Genomic DNA, 18,880 nt, shown 5'->3' with positions numbered 1-18,880 from the left:
AATCTTTGTACTGCTGCACATGTTTTTTGCACCCTAGAAAGTGACACGAAGAAAGCGAATATGCACCTATGAGCATCCGAGTACAAAAAGATAGTTTAAGTGAACCCAAGAACCCAAATTTGAATTGCATTTTATCTCTTCTGTTCTGTTAATGATGTAATGTTTTATTCCCTCCTCCAACATGAATCATATGGAGTAATCCGTAGGTGATATTGTATACTTGATGCAACAACGGAAGTGTTGGTTAAGAGGAGACAAAAAGGAGCTGATTCTTTTGCTTAGCAAGCAAAGAGCAGCCCGTAAGATAGATTGCATAAGGAGAGAAATTGAGAAAGCTACCCTTGACTTATGGGCTAATGATATAAATGATCGAGTCATTGTTTGGTGACTAAAATGTGCTTGTATGATTAACGAAATAATATGAGAAAAAAGAGAAGTCAAAGAATCTGATGATTGTTTGGCTAAAACATACTGTAGGATTTTAAGTTTTCTAGGAAGTTTAGCTTCCCCTGACTCATTACACAATACTCATGTAATATATTTGTAGGAAATTAGATTATGTGAGAAAATCAACTTCCTGAAAAAACTAACCACGAGTGTCTCTCAAGTGGCCAAGTCTATACTTGTGTAACATTATTAGTGAAGTTGTGAATGACATAGCTAAGAAGGAATATGGTTGCTGGGAATTGAAGTTTCACTGTTTGAGTAGTCTGAGTTATTGGCATCTTTGTGACATAAAGATTAGTCAATTAGTTGTGAGTCCTTGTGACCCTTTCAGGTGCCGTAACTGCATTTAGGAGGCTTGGAGCAGTGTTTCCAAGTGCACAATACATTTAGGGGTTAGAGTTAGACATTATTTGTAGAAAACCATTTTGTTATAAATTTAAATGCCCTGTTTTTAGAATGGAGAGGCAAGAAAGGATTAATTAAGAATGTCATAGGTTATAAGCATTTAATATATCTCCTATTTTGGTATTAATTAGAAGTGAATGATAAAACACAGTCAATTGGGGCAGTTGATGATTAAACCCTTATTTTTTTTAAGCAGTTGATGAATTATCTTTGTATATACGATTAAAGACAACGAAGTATTTCATTTTTGAGTCATTGTATGCAGCTTGAAGAATTGTATTTGTATTTATAATTGAATATTTTTTCCTATTTGATTTAAAATATCAATAATTAAAAAATTCAATCTTCTTTCTAAAAAGTGGATGCCTTGATAAGTTGATTGCTTATTTGCTTTCCATGATTCCTTCTACTATTCTATAAAGGTGGAGAACAATTAATTGTATGGCTCTTGTGTCATGGATTTTGTTACTCCGCTATGCCGAGTACTCCCCCCGTCTCCAAAAAATTACCCTATATATTCTTCTTTTTTTTTTTTTTTTTTTTTTTTTTTTTTTTTTTTTGGTTATATGTTAAATCTTTATTCATAAACTTCCATTAACCTATAAGAAAGAGCATAGTCATGGACTCATGGGAGATTTTGCAACGCGGAGTACTACTCTCTACGCATGAGAAAACGAAGAAATATTTTACGTATAAATAAATGAAGATATCTAATGTTTAAAATGCATCTTGAAAATCATCTGTTAAATTTGTGGTAGCCTGTTAATACTGGACCAAATCACACCTTCTACAAAATAAGGGTGTTGTTTTTAGCCTCTATTGATATTACCTTACTGGTAGTGTGAAAGGTTTATTTAGAACTTTAGAAGTGGGGTTGTGGAATTGACCCATACTTTTTAGCGGTCAATAAAAATAGTATAGTTGATCTACGTCACGTGGAACCCACGCCGAGAGTGAGCTAATGACTTCGTTCTTCAAGTGTTGACCGTACGAAACGGAGTATTTTACTAGAAACTACGTATTACTAATCGTAAATGACTAATCCAGGTTGGGATCAGTTTTGGATGGTTAGATTTCAGTCATCTCCCAATTGTTGCTGCGGGGGATCGAACATAGGCTCCCTATCAAGTGTAGTTCCAATCACCACTACACTAACAGCCAATTGGTATTGTTAGTTTAATTATCACTTATGACAATTTACAACTTCTACTAGGACATTTGCGTAAAATCGTTTTATCATTAGATCATTTTTGTGAGTCACTACAAGCATATGATCGCATCTCAATTTATTTTCTCCCTTAGCCCAACCATCTTCAACACAGAAGTATATGGAAAATATACATTAAATTAATTCAATAACCTTTTACATCCATTAAAAAATATGTTTATATTACATTTTACGCATTACTATTTTTTTTTTATCATATTATTATTGAAAATATACTTCGTATGTATATTACATTTTACGCATTACTATTTTTTTTTTTTTATCATATTATTATTGAAAATATACTTTGTATGATCTAAATTTAATACAACCTATACAAAAATTAAATAATTGCGATTTTGATCGAATAGAGAAAAAATTGTTTTTATTTTATTTTATTTTATTTTTTTTTTTTTTGTGGGAGGAGGGTGGGTTGGTTTAGTTGACTTTTGACCATCCTATCCTTTATTGAGTTATTGTTATTTTAGTACGAAGAAGGAATGAGTTGCTAATGATAATATATTGTAACTTTGTGATGCGGAGATTAGAGTTGATAGAGTACTTCATATATTTTGACAAGCAGCATTATTTGACACATTCATTTGTAATCTCTAAAATATTCCATTTGTAATCTCTAAACTATTTTTTATAGTCTTTTAACAATAATCTATGGTGTTAGACGTTTGTTAGTACAACATTTTCTACAACAATTAGTTGGTGACCATAACCTACATAATCACCTCGATGAAATATTTGACTTGAATAAGAGAAACAAAAGCCTTGAAAACATGTATTTTTTATTTTGGAATATGATTTAGGGAGTATATAATTATTAGGGTTGTACTAAAATAAGCTGTAATTCCTCCAAAAAAAAAAAAAAAACTATAATTGAAAATTGTAATCAAAATCAGAAGTAAGTAAATTACTCCAATTAAAGCATTTTTTTGTCCTACATTTCTTAACTACTCCGTATAATTTTACCCTTCTGTTAGTACAAACAGTTTGCCAAAGTTCAAACTAGTCAAACACCAAAAGAACGTGAAAATGTCCAACAGTTTGACATCACGATATATTCAAGGGTTAACCGTGTATTTATCCTAGACTCTTTAAGAAAGTTCAATCTCTGAACTATGTAATAAACTTGGTCGTACCTTGCAAGGAAGATTTCTTATAACGCCTGAAAAAAATTACCCCAAGTTACCGTAAAACCTATAATCTAGTGCCTAAAAAAAAAAACTATGGTATGTTTTTTCTTTTGTTTTTGATGGGGTATATTGGAGTATAGTTATACACCTCTCATTCCCTTCTTTAGCTTAGGGCATCAATGCAAAATTACAAATGAAGTGATAGAGAATTGCATGCTCTTTGATGGACAGTGAATCTTACGCATACAAAATTAACTTAGTTTAAAAATAGCCGTTTTAATTAATGGTAAACTTTATAATAATACAAAGTTATGGACTAATAATTTTAGAAATTATTTGTATGATTACATCACACATCGATCGTTTGTTTAGTGGTATATATTCTTTGTTTTCCTATATTTAACTTCTTATTTAACACGTAATTATTAATCATTAAGTATACGTCCTACGTTTAACACTTTACATGTCCATGGCCCCATCTTGCTGACTTGTTCCCTATGTTTAATGAATGACCAAAGTGGTTTTTGTTTTATTATGGAATGGAAATGAATGAACAAAGTTAGTCTTGCATACTTGATACTTCAATTAAGCTTATCCTTGAATTGTTCTTAGGCTCTTAGCTGCTCATTATTGTAAAAGTAGAATTTTGGAACCTTGACCCTAAATTATATTGTTGCAATTAGGTGTATTGTGTATCCGTGCACCATTCTGATTTCTGATCTTGCCGTCAGATTTTATAGGAGAAATGGTCATATGTGCCTTTTTTTTTTGGTGCGAATGAGCCATATAGGACAATAGAAGTTACTAATAAGAGTAGAGGTTATATAAACATACGAGTGATATGATCTATCACTCTATGTCTCTCACTCTCTCTATTGTACATAGGCTTTCAGTCTCAATCGCACATTGTAATGGTGCATGGTATAACAATGGACCTGATTGTACACCATTAACGCTACGAGTGCATAACAGCTAGTGCAACAGCGGCATATTTGGATGTTACCTTCGATTCGGGCTTACATCAAACTTTGTTAACCAAGTACTGTTTGAGGTTTATGTTTAATGAAAAGGAACCTTTTCATATTGTGCATATACTTGTATAATTTATAACATGTGAAGTCAATGCCTTTTTTTTTTCTTATCCTTTTGGCCCATTGGAATTTCGTATACGAAGTATATATCTATTTTATTCATGTTTGGCCTACCAGAATATTTTAATATATATTGGGTGTGACTTGTGAGAGAGAATATAATCCTATTGTTTGATATTATGTTTATTATAATTCCTTTTCTTAGTTAATTAGAATTTAACAAACGAAATATTGTGTTTTTCCAATGTGGTAATGACGTGCATAATTGGATTAATAAAGATACGAGCTCTTGGGTATTATTTTTGATGTGGATGGCTTTTGTTGAATTCTTTGATTAGTGATCCCTCGATAATATTAAAAGTACTCCCTTCGTCTACAATTATATTAGTAAAGATCTCGTGACCAAAAGATTTGCAAAATAAGAGAATGAGATTAACCATGACTTATAAAGCTTGAATGTGTAGTTTTTATTTATTTTTTTTAATTTTTTTTTTTCATGTTATACTCGTAACCCAATTGAGGATCATTTGATTTGGCATTGAAGGTTAACTTCTTCACTTGGTAATTTTCAACGGATTGATGGTCACATGGTATGATTATCTTTATAGAATACGTAGTTCATTAGGTAGCATGCTGGATTCGATGAATAAAATAAAGTTTCAAGGGAGATTTTAAGCCCATGCTTATGAATTATTTGGCCTTTAATGTAAATGCATGTTCAACACATGTGAAGGAATTGAATTAAAGTTAGATGCCTTAGCCAAACGAGTGTTTACCCTACTTAAGGAAATGCCCAAAAGTTCAGAGGAACTCACATTTGATTTTAGAGATCGACAAATAGTTCAATTTCGTATCTTATTGGTGGTACACTAGCACATTAAATGAGTTTTGAAGTAGTTTTTTTTAAAGGAAAGTATTTTACTTCGTATTTCATACTCCGTAGTATTTAAAACTATTGGTGACATGGCACATAACAGTTTTGTATCCTACTCGTTTGTAGTTTGGTGATGTTTTAAAAGTTTATTTGATCAATTTTTCAACACTCTTTAGATACGGGATTGAGTTTAATTTTCTCTTACCTGTATTTTTGTTTTTCTTTGATTTGTGATCACAATCATGAATTATTATAGTATGTTGTAGATTGGTGCTTGGTAGGAAAAGGTTCAAGGGAAGATCATAACCATGCAAGAGTCCAATTTAGATGATGTAGGAGGTTGTAATGTTGTATGCATTCATGTATCATACAGTAGGAGAATTCAAATGCATTAGTTCAATTTTTGTGTGCCATTTATTATGATATGTCTTAGACTCGTAGGACAAAGTTTGCTTGTTGAAGTCAGGGAAACTTGGCATATGCTCTTTTAGTGAAAATCTTTGTGCATATGTACTTGTTTACACGTTAGTGATGTAAATTTGGGGCATGCAATATTTAGGGAACAAATTCAGTGCAATCCCCTTTGGGTGTTTGATCCGAGTCAATAAGATACTACATCCGTGCATTAAAGAATAACGATTGTCCCATTTCCAATGTTCACTACATCAATTGTATTGAGTGAATAGATAGATTTGTTGTTTAGTGTGTGGGGTAATCGGTAAAATAGAGAGTAATGGTGCGACTTGCTAACTAAAAATGAAATAGGGGGAATATTTTGTGGTAGACTCAGAAAGAAAAATGTAACAATCGTTATGAAATGGAGGGAGTAGATTAGTATGTAGAACTCGGTCTTTATTCGTTAACTTCTTTTGCTGTCTAACATAAGCTTTTGTTTTTTTTTTTTTTTTTTTTTTCTAGTCTTGGTTTAGTTAAGTTTGGTTGGATTGAACAAAGTCACACGAAGGAGAATATTGTTATTGAGTTCTGTAGTACGTTAGTATGAGACAATCATCATTCAATTATGGGAGACAAGAGATTAATTATGAATTTATGATGGTAGTATAAATGGATAGGATATAAAGGGTGCATCGTGCATGGTCACTTTTTGGAATAGCTCATTATTTTTGTATTGAATTTCTTACCTACCCAAAACGCTAGGAGTAGAACAAACATCAGTCATTTTCACTCATTCACTAAACTCTACACCTTATCCCGGTTTTGGCTCAGGTTAAATTAGTTTGAGTCATATTTGGGTGATGAGTTATTTCATTATTTGTAAATAAGAAATGCATAATTCTTTGGATGAGTGACTCTTTCGTTTTTCTTTTCTCGAGTGAGTGAACCTTTCCACAGAAAGTCCAACTTCACGTATTCAACAAAATTTTGAACAATTTTCATAAATTAGAATATCTTAAGATTTGCTAATCCCTAAAGAGTTTAACTTATGGTGTGCAACAATTGACCACAACCACTAAACTAAACTAAACTAATGTTGAGAATTAAACAGAATTATAGTTTTCCTAATTATATACACAACGCTAGACAAAGTTTGTCATTGGATTGACCAAGAATAGAAAATTTAATTAATTATTAAGAATATATTTTTCTGATAGAATTGACAAGTATACCAATGACCAATGTTACCAGAAACAAAACCAAGAAGTAAAGGACGAGGTCCATCAAAATTGAGCGGCGGCCCCTTTCTTGTTCATCTTTATACAAGTAGAAATTTGGAAATAGTCAAGCTGCTTTTTTTTTGCCGGGATACTTAGCTTTAATAATTTCATCTTTTTTAAAAAAAAAACATCTTTTTTTTCTTTATTACTTTATTGTATTTTCCTCTCCTCCTCTTCTGCAACGTTCATCTTCATATAATTTTGATTCTCCATTGTCCCTATTTCATTTCTATGTTCTTTCTTCTTACCCACTTAAAATTATAAATTGTTATAAAAAATAAAAATAAAAAGTCCTTTTTCTTGTTGTTCTGCTTTGTAAATTATTCATTTAGAGGTGGGTTTTGGGAGGATTTCTGAATTGTATGATGCAGTAGGATTTTTATTTATATTTAATTTTTTTTTTTAAGTTTTTTTTTTTGGGGGTTGTAATCTTTGTCCTGGATGCTAATTGGACAATCAAGGTAAACTGTGAAGGTTTGATAAGGGAAGAAAATAAAAACCCAACAATTTTCTGGGTTGCTCTCTACTATTGGTCTTCTGGTACTCCCTTTTTTCATTTTTCTTTGATATTATTAGTATAATTAGTTTGGAATAAGATTTTTTTGAATTTTGAAATCATTTTTATAATATGTCAACCAAAGTTGTTTAGTGGGTTCTTGACTGCTTGTATATTGCTTGCTTTATTCCTGGCTATTCTTTTTTTATTTTTTTTAAATTTCATTTTTATAGAAGGTAGAGTAGTTAAATGTTAAATTCTCACTTTTCATGTATGTTTATTGTATACTGCATGCTGCCTTGTCTGTTTAGATCTTTACTTGGTTGACATTTTGGTACTTGAGGATTGAAAGTATGGGTTCATAGGTTGATCAGTCTTGGTTTGGATAGGAATTTAGGATGATTGAAGTTGGCAATGAGCTTTTCTGACACAAAGTTGGCCTGGCCTAACCTTACAATGGCATGTCCGGGTCACATGTCGTGCTTGGGTTAAGATTTTCAAAATTTAGCAGGCAATCAGGCATGATCTAACAGCCTAGCACCAGTCTTAAGGATGATGATCCTTTGGCATTGCGAGTGTAGAACGTAGGATATGAACAAATGATATAATGATATAATGATGATAATGACTTGTTTCTATCTTGGGGGTAATAGCAAAGAATTTCATAGCTGCTTGAATGTCCAAATTAGATTCAGGCTCATCGCTCATGTCTAAGGTAAGCCTGGGTTAGGGTTGGAACAAATTTTATTGATGGATAGGATAATGGATTGCATCCGTTGGTTCCCCGTGTATGGTTGGCCTATCTGTCTCTACAAATCCCAGGAAACTTCTGGAGTTCTTGCTATGGTCAAACATGTTATTTATACCTCGTTAGTCTTGATCTCTAAGACATAAACGTGCTACATGCTGAGTTCATCCTCCCTCGTGTGTTTTTACTTTATGTGAATGGCTGATGTGCATCAAATCCAATCTTTTTCCTGAATGCTCAAATAGACAAATGTAGTTTCACTAGTTTGGTGTTGAAAACTGAAAACTAAACATTATTTCAGAATTTGTCTTAACAAAATTAGCCACCCTAATTTCTATTTTTGATCCAGGACACTAATCTTTCAGATGGGGTCTGATGTCTCTGAAGTGCAGGAAACAACAACGCAGACTCTTTCTATTAAGGTAATTAGTATGCAGTTCTTGCTTCATTCCATCTTCAGTTGTTACGCTTCTTGAATCTTGATTATGTTGAGTATATTTTCTCTATTAACAGAATTCAGACTAATGTGATTGTGTTATATACTTTTAGTTATCAATGTGATCGGAATTTGTTGAACTAGTATCTTTTTCCATTGAGGTCATTTAAAATACATAATTGGAAAACAGAATTTCAATGGTGAACGAAAAGGTTCTGCTAAGAGGATCATCTGTGGAAATGGATAAATAGTTGTCTTTCTCCTCAAACAGTATAACTTTTTGAATCATAACAGTCTTCTTTATTGCATTTGCAGGTGCATATATCTATGTGTACACAACTCCTGGGACTTGTTGAAATGATTGATAGTATTATTCCAGTTATCGAAGCAGCTCAACCTAGGTGCTCCCTAGGATTACAGGCACTTTCCCATTTACGCATTGCTATTGAGAAAGCCAGGGAACTTGTTCAGAATTGCTGCATGTCTAGTAAGCTGTACCTGGTATGTAAAACCAATACAACAAAAATCCCTCCAATAGATTCTCAAGCATTTAGTTCAGTGGGTTAACCTGGAATTTTATGAAATTTATAATTGCAATTCCATATTTCCTGTGAGTTTGAATCTGGGTTTTCCCAGTTTGAATAGGCATGAAGAAGTTTATCCTTGGCTCATTCTTTAATAATATAGCGGAATGAGAAAAATTTAGCTATTATATCAAAATAAAGACGTTCTATTTTGTACTTCAGGCAATGACAGGGGAGACAGTAAAAGCGAGATTTGAGAAAACAAAAAATCGTATGGAGCAAAATTTGAGCCAACTTCAAAATATGGTTCCTGTGGCTTTGAAACTGGAGGTCTGTCATACTTTCTTTGCTTCTTCAGCTCATGCCTGTTTCTTTCTTCATCTTTATATTTTTCCCATATAACACTTTTGCTGCAGAAACCCACTCCCTCCATGGTTAATAAGAAGAAAGGACATCTAACAACCTATCAAAAAAAAAAAAAAATCTCAGCCCTCCCAAACTCTTGTTCTGTGGTGCTAAACTGCTAATTCATGCTTATATTTCATTTTCATGGCATAAAATCGATTCAGTAAGTAGCTATATTTGTGTTTGGCAGATGTCTGACATACTTGGTGGTCTAAGAAGTATAAAATTCTCCTTGGACTCATGTGAAGAATTGGCTGGCAAAGCGTTACGAGCAATACTTCAGCAAGATCCATCTCCTGTAAATTCGGTTGGAAGTTCAGAGATAGAGTTGCTTCAGTTTGCAGCTTCAATGCTTCATCTAACGACACAAAAAGACCTCAAGATAGAAAGAAGACGCTTAAAGAATCTCCTTAATGACGTGAAAGAGGAAGGGTCACCAAAATGGAAGACTCTGAAATACCTTCTTTATCTCCTGAACAAGTATGAAAAACTTATTGTGCAAGGGCAAACAAGAAGCTTCTCTACTCAGCATGATTTAGCCTACATCTCTGTGATGTCTGACAGTGAATCTATAACAACCCAGTCTCCCGATCTTGATTCCTGTGCAGATCATTTCAACTCTCTTCGCAGGCCTGACCCACCTGAGGGATTTATATGTCCCCTATCCTCTAGGTTGATGTATGACCCTGTTATGATTTCTTCTGGACAAACTTATGAAAGGGAATCCATACAAAAATGGTTTGATGAGGGTCATGATACCTGTCCAAAAACAGGGATGAAGCTATCTAACCTGTCCATTACACCCAATACTACCATGAGGAAGTTGATCTTAAAGTGGTCTATGGAATATGGCAGTGAATTTCCTGACCCAAGTATAGTCACATCAGTTTATGGCTCCCTTGAGACTTCTTCAAATTCCATACGTAGCACTGCAAGTTCTATGAAAGATATAAATCTTCGAATAGATATGAGCAACTTATCCCTTGGATCTCTTGATAGCAGTTACAGTAGTATGTCACATGCTAAGCTTGAGAACAGTTTTGGCTCTATTAAGAAGTCACTTGATGTTGAATTTCAAAAATTTCAGTTCTACTCTAGCATTAATGACATTAGAAAACGGTTCTTATCTAATGTCAGGGAACTTCCTTGGGAATTACAGTGTACAGCTATTCAAGATGTTAATACTTATTTGATTGACTATAATCCTTCTTGTGCTTTTGTCTCTTCCGAGAATTTTCTGGATCCATTGGTTTTGTTCTTGGAAGAAGCTCTTGTCAAGTGTGATAATGAAGCTCAAAAGGCTGGAATTAAAGTGCTTTCAACATTTCTCCAAGCCAAGAGGTGATTTTCCTCATAGTCATATTGATCTAAACGTGTAGTCGTGTATCCTCCATTTTCTTCAAGGTTTTAACTAGCAAGATCATGATTCTTCGCTTGCATGATGTTATTATTAACTTCCATTGACTTATTGCAGGAAGGAACCCGCACTTTTAAATGAGGATGTATATCGTCTCCTGGCTTCTTTCCTTGCAACTGAAGCTGCTGCTGAGACACTTGCCATAATGGAATTATTATCTACTGAGGTTGATTTTTTCAGATTTGCAGCATCAGGTGCTCTGACTTCAGTTCTCAAAATACTTGATAGCCACAAAAAAGATCTTCAAGAATCAGCCCTTAAACTACTGTATAATCTATCATCGAGAATTGATAGTTCATTGTGCAACTTAGCTTCAGATTGGATACCTATATTGGTTCCTTTCTTGGAAGATAGCTCAGTTGCTGGAACTTGTTTAGGCATTTTGGAGAAGTTGTGTCTGTTTGAAGAGACTAGGATTTCTATTGCTGAGACCCAAGGCTGCATTGCATCAATCATTAAGGTACTTGAGGAATGCAGCTACAAGGACCAAGAGCATGCAGTCCGTATTCTTCTTGATTTATGTTCTCAACGCGAGTATTTTTGTCAAAAGGTCATACGTGAGGGATGTATACCTGCTGTCCATTATGTATCAGTCAAAGGAAGCGACAAAGGAAAGGCAATTGCATCAGAATTGCTCCGGCAGCTGAATGAGACTAGATATGAAGAAGAAAAGCAAGAGTGCCCTAGATCTATTGGTGATGTACCTGTGGCTCGTCATGTGGGAAATTCTGCTCAAAAGTCTTCCAAACCACCTGGTTTTATCAGGAGGCTCTTCAGAAGGAAGTGAAGATCTTTTCAAATGGTATGAAGAGTAGCAACTTTGCTGTTTCCTGAACCAAAATTTTGAGGTAAACTAATGATGTAGATTAAGAGTGTCAAATTGGTTAATTTGCTACTTGCTAACTTACTACTAGTTGCTAGCTGATCCATTACTGATGTAGTAGCTTTTGTATGTACTGATGTATATAGCATCCATGTAATTTTATTTATTATTATTTTTTTTTTACCTGTTTGGTATGAGGTAATAATTGGAGGTAAAACATTCAGACTTTGCCACTGAATTACCAAAAATACTCATTTCAGTTACCTCCAAAATATCATCTTGTATGCTGTATCAATCGGGCCGTTAGGTAACCTGTAGTTTCTTTGTTTCATTAGTGTATAGTTTCTCTTTGATTTGCAAGAAATGTAATTTCAAATAGAATCAGGAACTTGTACAGAGCCTCTATAAATGGAGGAAATACTAATATTTTTCTTTTTCTATATGGTAAGTTAGTTTGTAATGTTGATCTATGTAATGTCACTTTCCTATTTTCCTGTCAGAATACAAATAAAATTTCTTTGTTTGTGCTATACATCTGAATGAACAGCATCAATCTTATGTGTATATCCCTTAGAAAAGTAAAGAACAGAAATGATCAGCTGATTTACGAACAGCAGTAAACATGACGTAAAATATCCTGAAGAAATACTAATCTTCTTAAAAATATGAAATCATAATATTGGAAAGTTCTTATAACAAATTCGGGAAAATAACACTGTAAAATTAGTTGTTTGACTTAGCCTTACAAAGTTACAATTCACAGAGTATCAAATTGGGCTTTCTGACATGCATTAGGTGCTTGCCATGTTTTTCTTGTTAAAGTGGTCTCTCAATATTTCCTATTTTTTCTTACCTTTATTATATAGACATCCTGATTATACGTAATAATTTTAGTTCAAACGTTCATATATGCCTTGTCTAGTTGTCTTAGGGTGAAAAACTCAGAAACTTGAGCTCCGAAGCCACACATGTGCGGGCCGCGTTGTCTGGTCCGAGTAGAGCATGTTGCATGTGTGCCTGTGTGGGTGTGCGTGTGGGTGCAGGTGCATGCTCTCTCCTCTTCACAAAAACCTCTCCCATTAATATAATACGAAGTATGATGTTACAAAATCCTGGCCTAAACAAGCCCACATATCTAGCTGGCTGACTGGCTGTATTCAGCACTGGAGACATAATATACGGTTGCAGCACCATTCTGCTTTCAAGGTAACCCCATACAACTTCAAAACAAGATATGGCTGTTGGTATCCATATTAATACGATATACAAAGTAAGAAGATAGACGTGATCTCAATCGATGTCAATATCAACATTAACGTGGATCGAGTAAGAGCTCGGTAGTTTGGCTCCCCCATCTTCTAAGAGACAACCCGGGGGGGGGGGGGGGGGGGGGGGCGGGTTCTGTGCCCTTCTGGTTAGGGCATTATCCTGTTTGGGGTTTTACTTTAAGAAAGGACTGCTAACAGTCTCCACATCCTACCTACTTGGAAACAAAATTCAATATCAACACTGCCAACTATGCTTTGGTATATACCTTATCTCAATTCAATATCAGGATTAACCCATTCTCAGTGCAAAACTGATAAGCAGATCAAACTAACCAAAAGGATTTCATGAACCACCGGTATCTCTCGAGGCGAATACATGTAAATAATACCGAGTTGAAGGAAAATGAAATTACAACATAACCTACTTCCCCTGGCACCATAAATATACATCCATTGATGTTTTGCAATAAAAATTTTCCATGATTGCACAGTTAAGATCACTCGCCACAATCTGCAGGTTGGCACTCATGGCCATCGATGCAGATTCCCAATGATCAACTATCACAGGGCAAGCCTTACAAGGGATGAGAAACTCATTAAAATCAACCCTAGAAGTCATTCGCATGCTGGCTTTGTGTCAAAGCTGCTAAGACAGATCGCAAAGGCTTGAAAAGCAGAGAGTGGATAGCGATAATCCATGGTGAATATATCCTTTCCAATCTTTCCGAATTGTAGTATTACCTTTTCTTGCTCAGCAACAGGGATGTTGTGGTGTGGCTCAACAGCCGCCACAAGCTGAAAATTCTTGACAGAGGCAACTGTTACTCGGCCTCTGAAGTTCAAGCACCAACACTGCAGCTGCTCATGCCATCTAGGAGCTTTGTTTTTAAGTATGAGTCGGTCATCTGAGAAGGTAGGCGGTGGCTCTGATAGACTGGTGGAGCTAAAACTGATAGGTTGTTCCTTCCCTTGCAAGCCTGGTGAGGGTGGACATTGCTCATGAATTGATTGAGGAAAAGATTGAGGAGTTGGGGCAGAGCCTCCCTCTTGAATGGAAGCTAGAGGAATGGAGTGAATGACACAATGTAGTCTCCTAGGCCCTCGGGTGCGGAGAACACTAAGCTCATAAGAGATGGTTGCTATGCTGTAATTGTAAGCAGGCACTCTAGGAGAGACTTGCTTAGAATGAAATCTCCGGCTAGACCGACTATTAGTTTTAACTGCTGCATCTTGCGGGGGTTGGCTGTCATACACGGTGAACTTGGTACCCAAAAAATTTGACCTGAAATAATAATAATTTGTCAGATGTTTTTCATTGAACCACTTGGACAGCAATTGACATCTGATGTAATAATGTAAACTTGCCTGAGCTTTCCAACATATGCATTGCTAGCTCTTGAGAAGTCGTCTGCAACTAAAGATATTACAAAATCAGTGCTTGTTGCTCTTCTGATCTTCCTAGCAGCCAATAATAACTTATCGTTTTCGTCTTCAGCTGCAAAAGTGAACTATTAATTTAGACATATACGTAGTTATGTGCTAAAACCCAACTTAACCTAAACTTGTTCAGCAGATATCCTACAAATATCACACTAATCTCCACGCAAAATGCTCCTAGAAGGCTAGAAACATATCTATACAAAGTATATGATTAAAAAAAAACTTGACTTACATGGCGTCAATCCATAGTAAAGGCGGAAAGTAGAAGTTGCTCTATCCCTTTTGATAAAACATTGTATAGGCTGATCACGCGATCCAGGCTACAATAAATTCACATACAACGGTAATTAGATGTCAAGAAGAGTATAATAAATCTACACTCTATATACAAGTATAAGAGTGTAAGTGGTGAACCACACTAAAATTCCCGTTATACCTGCTTCAAAGAGATCGGATAAGTGATCCTTCCACACTGTTCTGGAGTCTGAACTATTTCTTTCGTAACATCTCTCCACGATCTACAAACGGCAGCACAAAATACTACAACACTTCTAGCAGGCCATGAAGTCTCGGTATCTTCAACCCTCCTAATGATATCCAAAAGCAATTCGGATGGCAAATTCGCCCACCGACCTTGCTCAACTTGTTCAATATTAGGTGATGCCTGATCAGGTGCAATATGTGATCTCGTTCTCCCACGCCACTGCCTCCCCCCTTCTCCTCCCCGTCTGGACCGATTTCCGATCCCCTCTCTCATCTCTTTCAGCTCCCTTACGATGCCCTTGAAGGACATCTTCTTTTGGACTAGTTTGGTCTTTTATTTTAATACATGCACCTAATGAGCTTGATGACACCTGAAACCAAACTAATGTTGTCATGATTTAGACAGAGTAAGGTCGGTCTTTCAAGGCATCCAACTAGTATGTTTATTAAACATAAAAACAATCTGTTATTATCTTGATTTAGATAAGCTATGATCTTTCAACACTTCCTACCTAATCAAATTAAGATACATCAGAATAAGCAGTTGTCAATTTGTCAAATTACAATAGTGTTTTGTAGTTTGATACTTTTGATGATGACATTAAACCAAATTATTTTAATACATGCACCTAATGAGCTTGATGACACCTGAAACCAAACTAATGTTGTCATGATTTAGACAGAGTAAGGTCGGTCTTTCAAGGCATCCAACTAGTATGTTTATTAAACATAAAAACAATCTGTTATTATCTTGATTTAGATAAGCTATGATCTTTCAACACTTCCTACCTAATCAAATTAAGATACATCAGAATAAGCAGTTGTCAATTTGTCAAATTACAATAGTGTTTTGTAGTTTGATACTTTTGATGATGACATTAAACCAAATTATTACATGTATTAATTATCAAAATATAAATAATAAAACAAATTGCAACTAAACCCTCAAACATAACTAAAGAACAAACAAAGTATACCATTTTTATTATCATTATTCAATGCTCTAAATAAGAACAACTTAATTTCAGCCAAAATACATCATCTTACACCTAAAAAAGTTGGAATTTTTAACAATACTTTCTTTTTTGTTAGCCTAATTAAAAAATGAGAGCTTTATTGTTTTTCATTTTTTTAAGCATCTGTATATGCAGATCTACAACAACCTTTAAGTCGACATAAAAATCCAAACCCTAAAAACTAAGATAAAATTAATTAAATGGGTGATTGTAAATTTATGATTTTTTATAACAATTCAAAAATCTACTCCAAAAACTAAGCCAAAACCCTTCCTTCTCTAAAAGTTCTTCTTATTTGGACGGTGATTATAACACTAATTTTTATTTATTTTTTTAACTCAAAACTAGAACTTTTGATGTAGAGAGTAGCACGAAATGATCCGATTAAGTGATTAACAACCAATTTTTCATATAATTTGGTGAACATTAAATAGCAATAACTAATTTGAACATTTCTAGAAGATTAAATTCAAAAACTATCACATTTTCACAAAAATGAAACAAATTTATTCACTAAAAATGTCAATAAATGTCGATCTTATCAGCTCTAACCCCAAAAATAGCAATTTTTTCAAATCCCAACAATAACCCAAAAAAAATATTTAAATTAAAAAAAAAAAAAAAAAAAAAAAAAAAAAAAAAACCAACCTGGGTAAGAAAAGCTGGGATTAGATAGAAGAGGAGAGAGAAAGAGTGGGTATAAATTCAAAACCCAGAAAAAAATGAGCAGCAATCAGATCAAAAAGAGAGAGATTGAAAGAAAATTTTGGAATCAATCAAAAATCAAATCAAATCAAATCAGAATAATTTTCTCAGATAAACGGTTGGATCTGATCAACATTTTTGAAAAATAAGCTCATTCTTTCAATCTCCGCCGTTAGATCAACGCCGGTAACGGTCGGAAGTTCTGGTGGTGCCCGAGAACTGCCCGCTGCCCCCCACCTTCTGCCCGTGAAATTGAGAGAGTTTTTTAGATCCCCATTTTACTCTTCTACCTTTCTTTTTCTCTCTCTACTTTATTTGGTTTTTCTAATGTTTACAGAATTGAGGGTCTCTTCTCATTTTCGTTTCTCTCTCCTCGATTTTTGCGCCGCTTCCAAAAAAAAAAAAAAAGGAATTTACTTTGTAAAAAGAAAAGAGAAAAGATTTCTGGGCTATTTTTGTTTATTTTTTGCTATAAAAGAAAAGGTTTCTGATGTATTGAATGAGTTTTCAGTAAAAAAAATGAATCGCTAAACGACGCCCACAAATTTATCACATCGCCCGCATTTAATGAATGAAATTACAATGTTACCCCTAGTGCCAAACCGCCAAACAACCGCCACTACTGCCCACCTCCGCCTAATAACCACCCTCACCACTGTCCACCACCACCCAACAACCACCCCCACCACAGTCCACCGCCGCCCAATAACCACCCCCCAAATGTCGCATCTCCACTGCGGATGACTAAATAATTTTTTTTTGCCGGAAAATGCTCCAACCGCCCTAAAAAAGCGATTTGACCATGGTCAAACCGCTCAGGCAATACGGTTTGACCGTGGTCAAACCGCCCAGGCTAGGCGGTTCAACCATGGTCAAACCGTATTGCCTAGGCGGTTTGACCGTGGTCAAACCGTTTTTTTTTTGGCGGTTTGACCACGGTCAAACCGCCTAGGCAATACGGTTTGACCATGGTTGAACCGCCTAGCCTGGGCGGTTTGACCACGGTCGAACCGCCTAGCCTGGGCGGTTTGACCACGGTCAAACCGTTTTCCCTAGGCTGTTTGACCATGGTTGAACCGCCTAGACAGGACGGTTTGTCTACTTTTCCGGCGAAAAAAAATAAAGCGGTGGTGGTGGTGATTTAAAGTGGTGGATGTTGTTTTACGTTGGTGGCAGTGGCGGTGGTGGTGTTGGGTGGTGGTGGTGGTGATTTTAAGTGAGGAGAGAGAAAGAGGTTAAGTTAGAGATTGGGGGTAATAACGTAAATTCATTCATAATTTGCGGGCGATTTGAGTAATTTGCGGGCGTCGAATAACAACCCCCTAAAAAAATGGATTGAAAAAGGCTTATCCGTTTTATATATGTATGTGTGACATACAGTCATTGAGTCATGCTAGATAACTAGAGTAGTGTACTTGACTAGTTTATGTGTTTGCTGATTGAGCGCCTTATAGGATATATAACGGTTGTTTTCACGAAGTACTCCGTATTTCTTTTCTTTTAAGGAGTTAAATTAAATGCATTACATTGATGATTTCACTAATACCTTATTATGAAGTATCTTAACTTGATTTTTTTATCCTAGTTTATATGGGATATATGTTCATTTATGCTGATACTTGGTTGCTATATACGAGATATAATGTAGGAAATAATAAGTACGAAGGTTAAGATTTTAACTTGTATTAGTAATTTATTGTATAGATGCCATCAATCCTGATTGTTAGACCAAGTCCTCGTTAGAAAAGTAAGGTGGCTTAAGAGAATAAGAGTATTGGTGTTATATATATGATTACAAATCATGACAAAAGTAACGGTCAGATTTGCTTTTAAGGCATTGAGTTTGTCCATTGTCTACAGTCTCTACAGTATTAGCATGGGTGTGAATGCATTCAATCCACCCCCCCCCCCCCATGGGTGTGAATGCATTCAATCCAACTCCCCCCCCCCCCACCCCTTTTTTTTTTTTTTGGTCATTTCCTTATTTAAATTGGTTGATTTATAACCTCTTTTTATTTGACATTGATAAAATTTGATTTATTTTTTCTGCAATAGAATATTAAATTTTTATTTGACTTTCATTTAATACATGAGTAGTACTACTGAGTAGGTTTATTGACTTAAAAAATGTGGTTTTTTTTTTAAAAAAGAAAAAGAAAAATAAATGATAGACATGCTAGTGTTTGTAATAAAATTTTTGATTAAATGATCATGATTAAACCAAATTGCATACTTAACTTTTATAGGGTCTATCATCAAAAGGTAAGAGAAATG

At 34.8% G+C, this 18,880-nt stretch overlaps 2 protein-coding genes across 2 annotated transcripts; one reads left to right on the top strand and one right to left on the bottom strand.

Moving 5' to 3' along the window:
• The first annotated feature begins 6,848 nt into the window (after positions 1 to 6,848).
• On the top strand, positions 6,849 to 12,033 carry LOC145602337 (U-box domain-containing protein 5-like). Its single transcript, XM_081658529.1, has 6 exons — positions 6,849 to 7,385; positions 8,439 to 8,511; positions 8,841 to 9,026; positions 9,272 to 9,379; positions 9,645 to 10,795; positions 10,929 to 12,033. Exons 2-6 carry the CDS (start codon positions 8,455 to 8,457, stop codon positions 11,656 to 11,658), a joined length of 2,232 nt encoding a protein of 743 aa, XP_081514655.1. The 5' UTR covers positions 6,849 to 7,385; positions 8,439 to 8,454; the 3' UTR covers positions 11,659 to 12,033.
• A 1,270-nt stretch (positions 12,034 to 13,303) lies between these two features.
• On the bottom strand, positions 13,304 to 17,124 carry LOC145601120 (tubby-like F-box protein 5). Its single transcript, XM_081657061.1, has 5 exons — positions 16,550 to 17,124; positions 14,839 to 15,256; positions 14,635 to 14,722; positions 14,328 to 14,457; positions 13,304 to 14,244 (listed from the first exon to the last, which is right to left on the bottom strand). The coding sequence occupies exons 2-5, from the start codon at positions 15,193 to 15,195 to the stop codon at positions 13,578 to 13,580; spliced, it is 1,242 nt and encodes a 413-aa protein (XP_081513187.1). The 5' UTR covers positions 15,196 to 15,256; positions 16,550 to 17,124; the 3' UTR covers positions 13,304 to 13,577.
• Positions 17,125 to 18,880: the final 1,756 nt, after the last annotated feature.

The sequence above is a fragment of the Chenopodium album genome, chromosome 21, assembly GCF_948465745.1.
Source record: "Chenopodium album chromosome 21, dcCheAlbu1.1, whole genome shotgun sequence".
NCBI classification, from domain to species: Eukaryota; Viridiplantae; Streptophyta; class Magnoliopsida; order Caryophyllales; family Amaranthaceae; genus Chenopodium; species Chenopodium album.
Note: the sequence above shows the minus strand (reverse complement) of the source record. Positions and strands in the feature narration are given on the sequence as shown.

What these genes read in the sequence shown, in the direction of transcription:
- LOC145602337 (XM_081658529.1), top strand. Translation starts at nt 8,455, where the DNA reads ATGGGGTCTGATGTCTCTGAAGTGCAGGAAACAACAACGCAGACTCTT. An exon ending in TGTCTAGTAAGCTGTACCTG is followed by an intron (nt 9,027 to 9,271) that starts GTATGTAAAACC and finishes TTTGTACTTCAG; the next exon opens with GCAATGACAGGGGAGACAGT. An exon ending in ACATTTCTCCAAGCCAAGAG is followed by an intron (nt 10,796 to 10,928) that starts GTGATTTTCCTC and finishes GACTTATTGCAG; the next exon opens with GAAGGAACCCGCACTTTTAA.
- LOC145601120 (XM_081657061.1), bottom strand. Translation starts at nt 15,195, where the DNA reads ATGTCCTTCAAGGGCATCGTAAGGGAGCTGAAAGAGATGAGAGAGGGG. An exon ending in ATCCGATCTCTTTGAAGCAG is followed by an intron (nt 14,723 to 14,838) that starts GTATAACGGGAA and finishes AATTTATTGTAG; the next exon opens with CCTGGATCGCGTGATCAGCC. An exon ending in TTACTATGGATTGACGCCAT is followed by an intron (nt 14,458 to 14,634) that starts GTAAGTCAAGTT and finishes TCACTTTTGCAG; the next exon opens with CTGAAGACGAAAACGATAAG.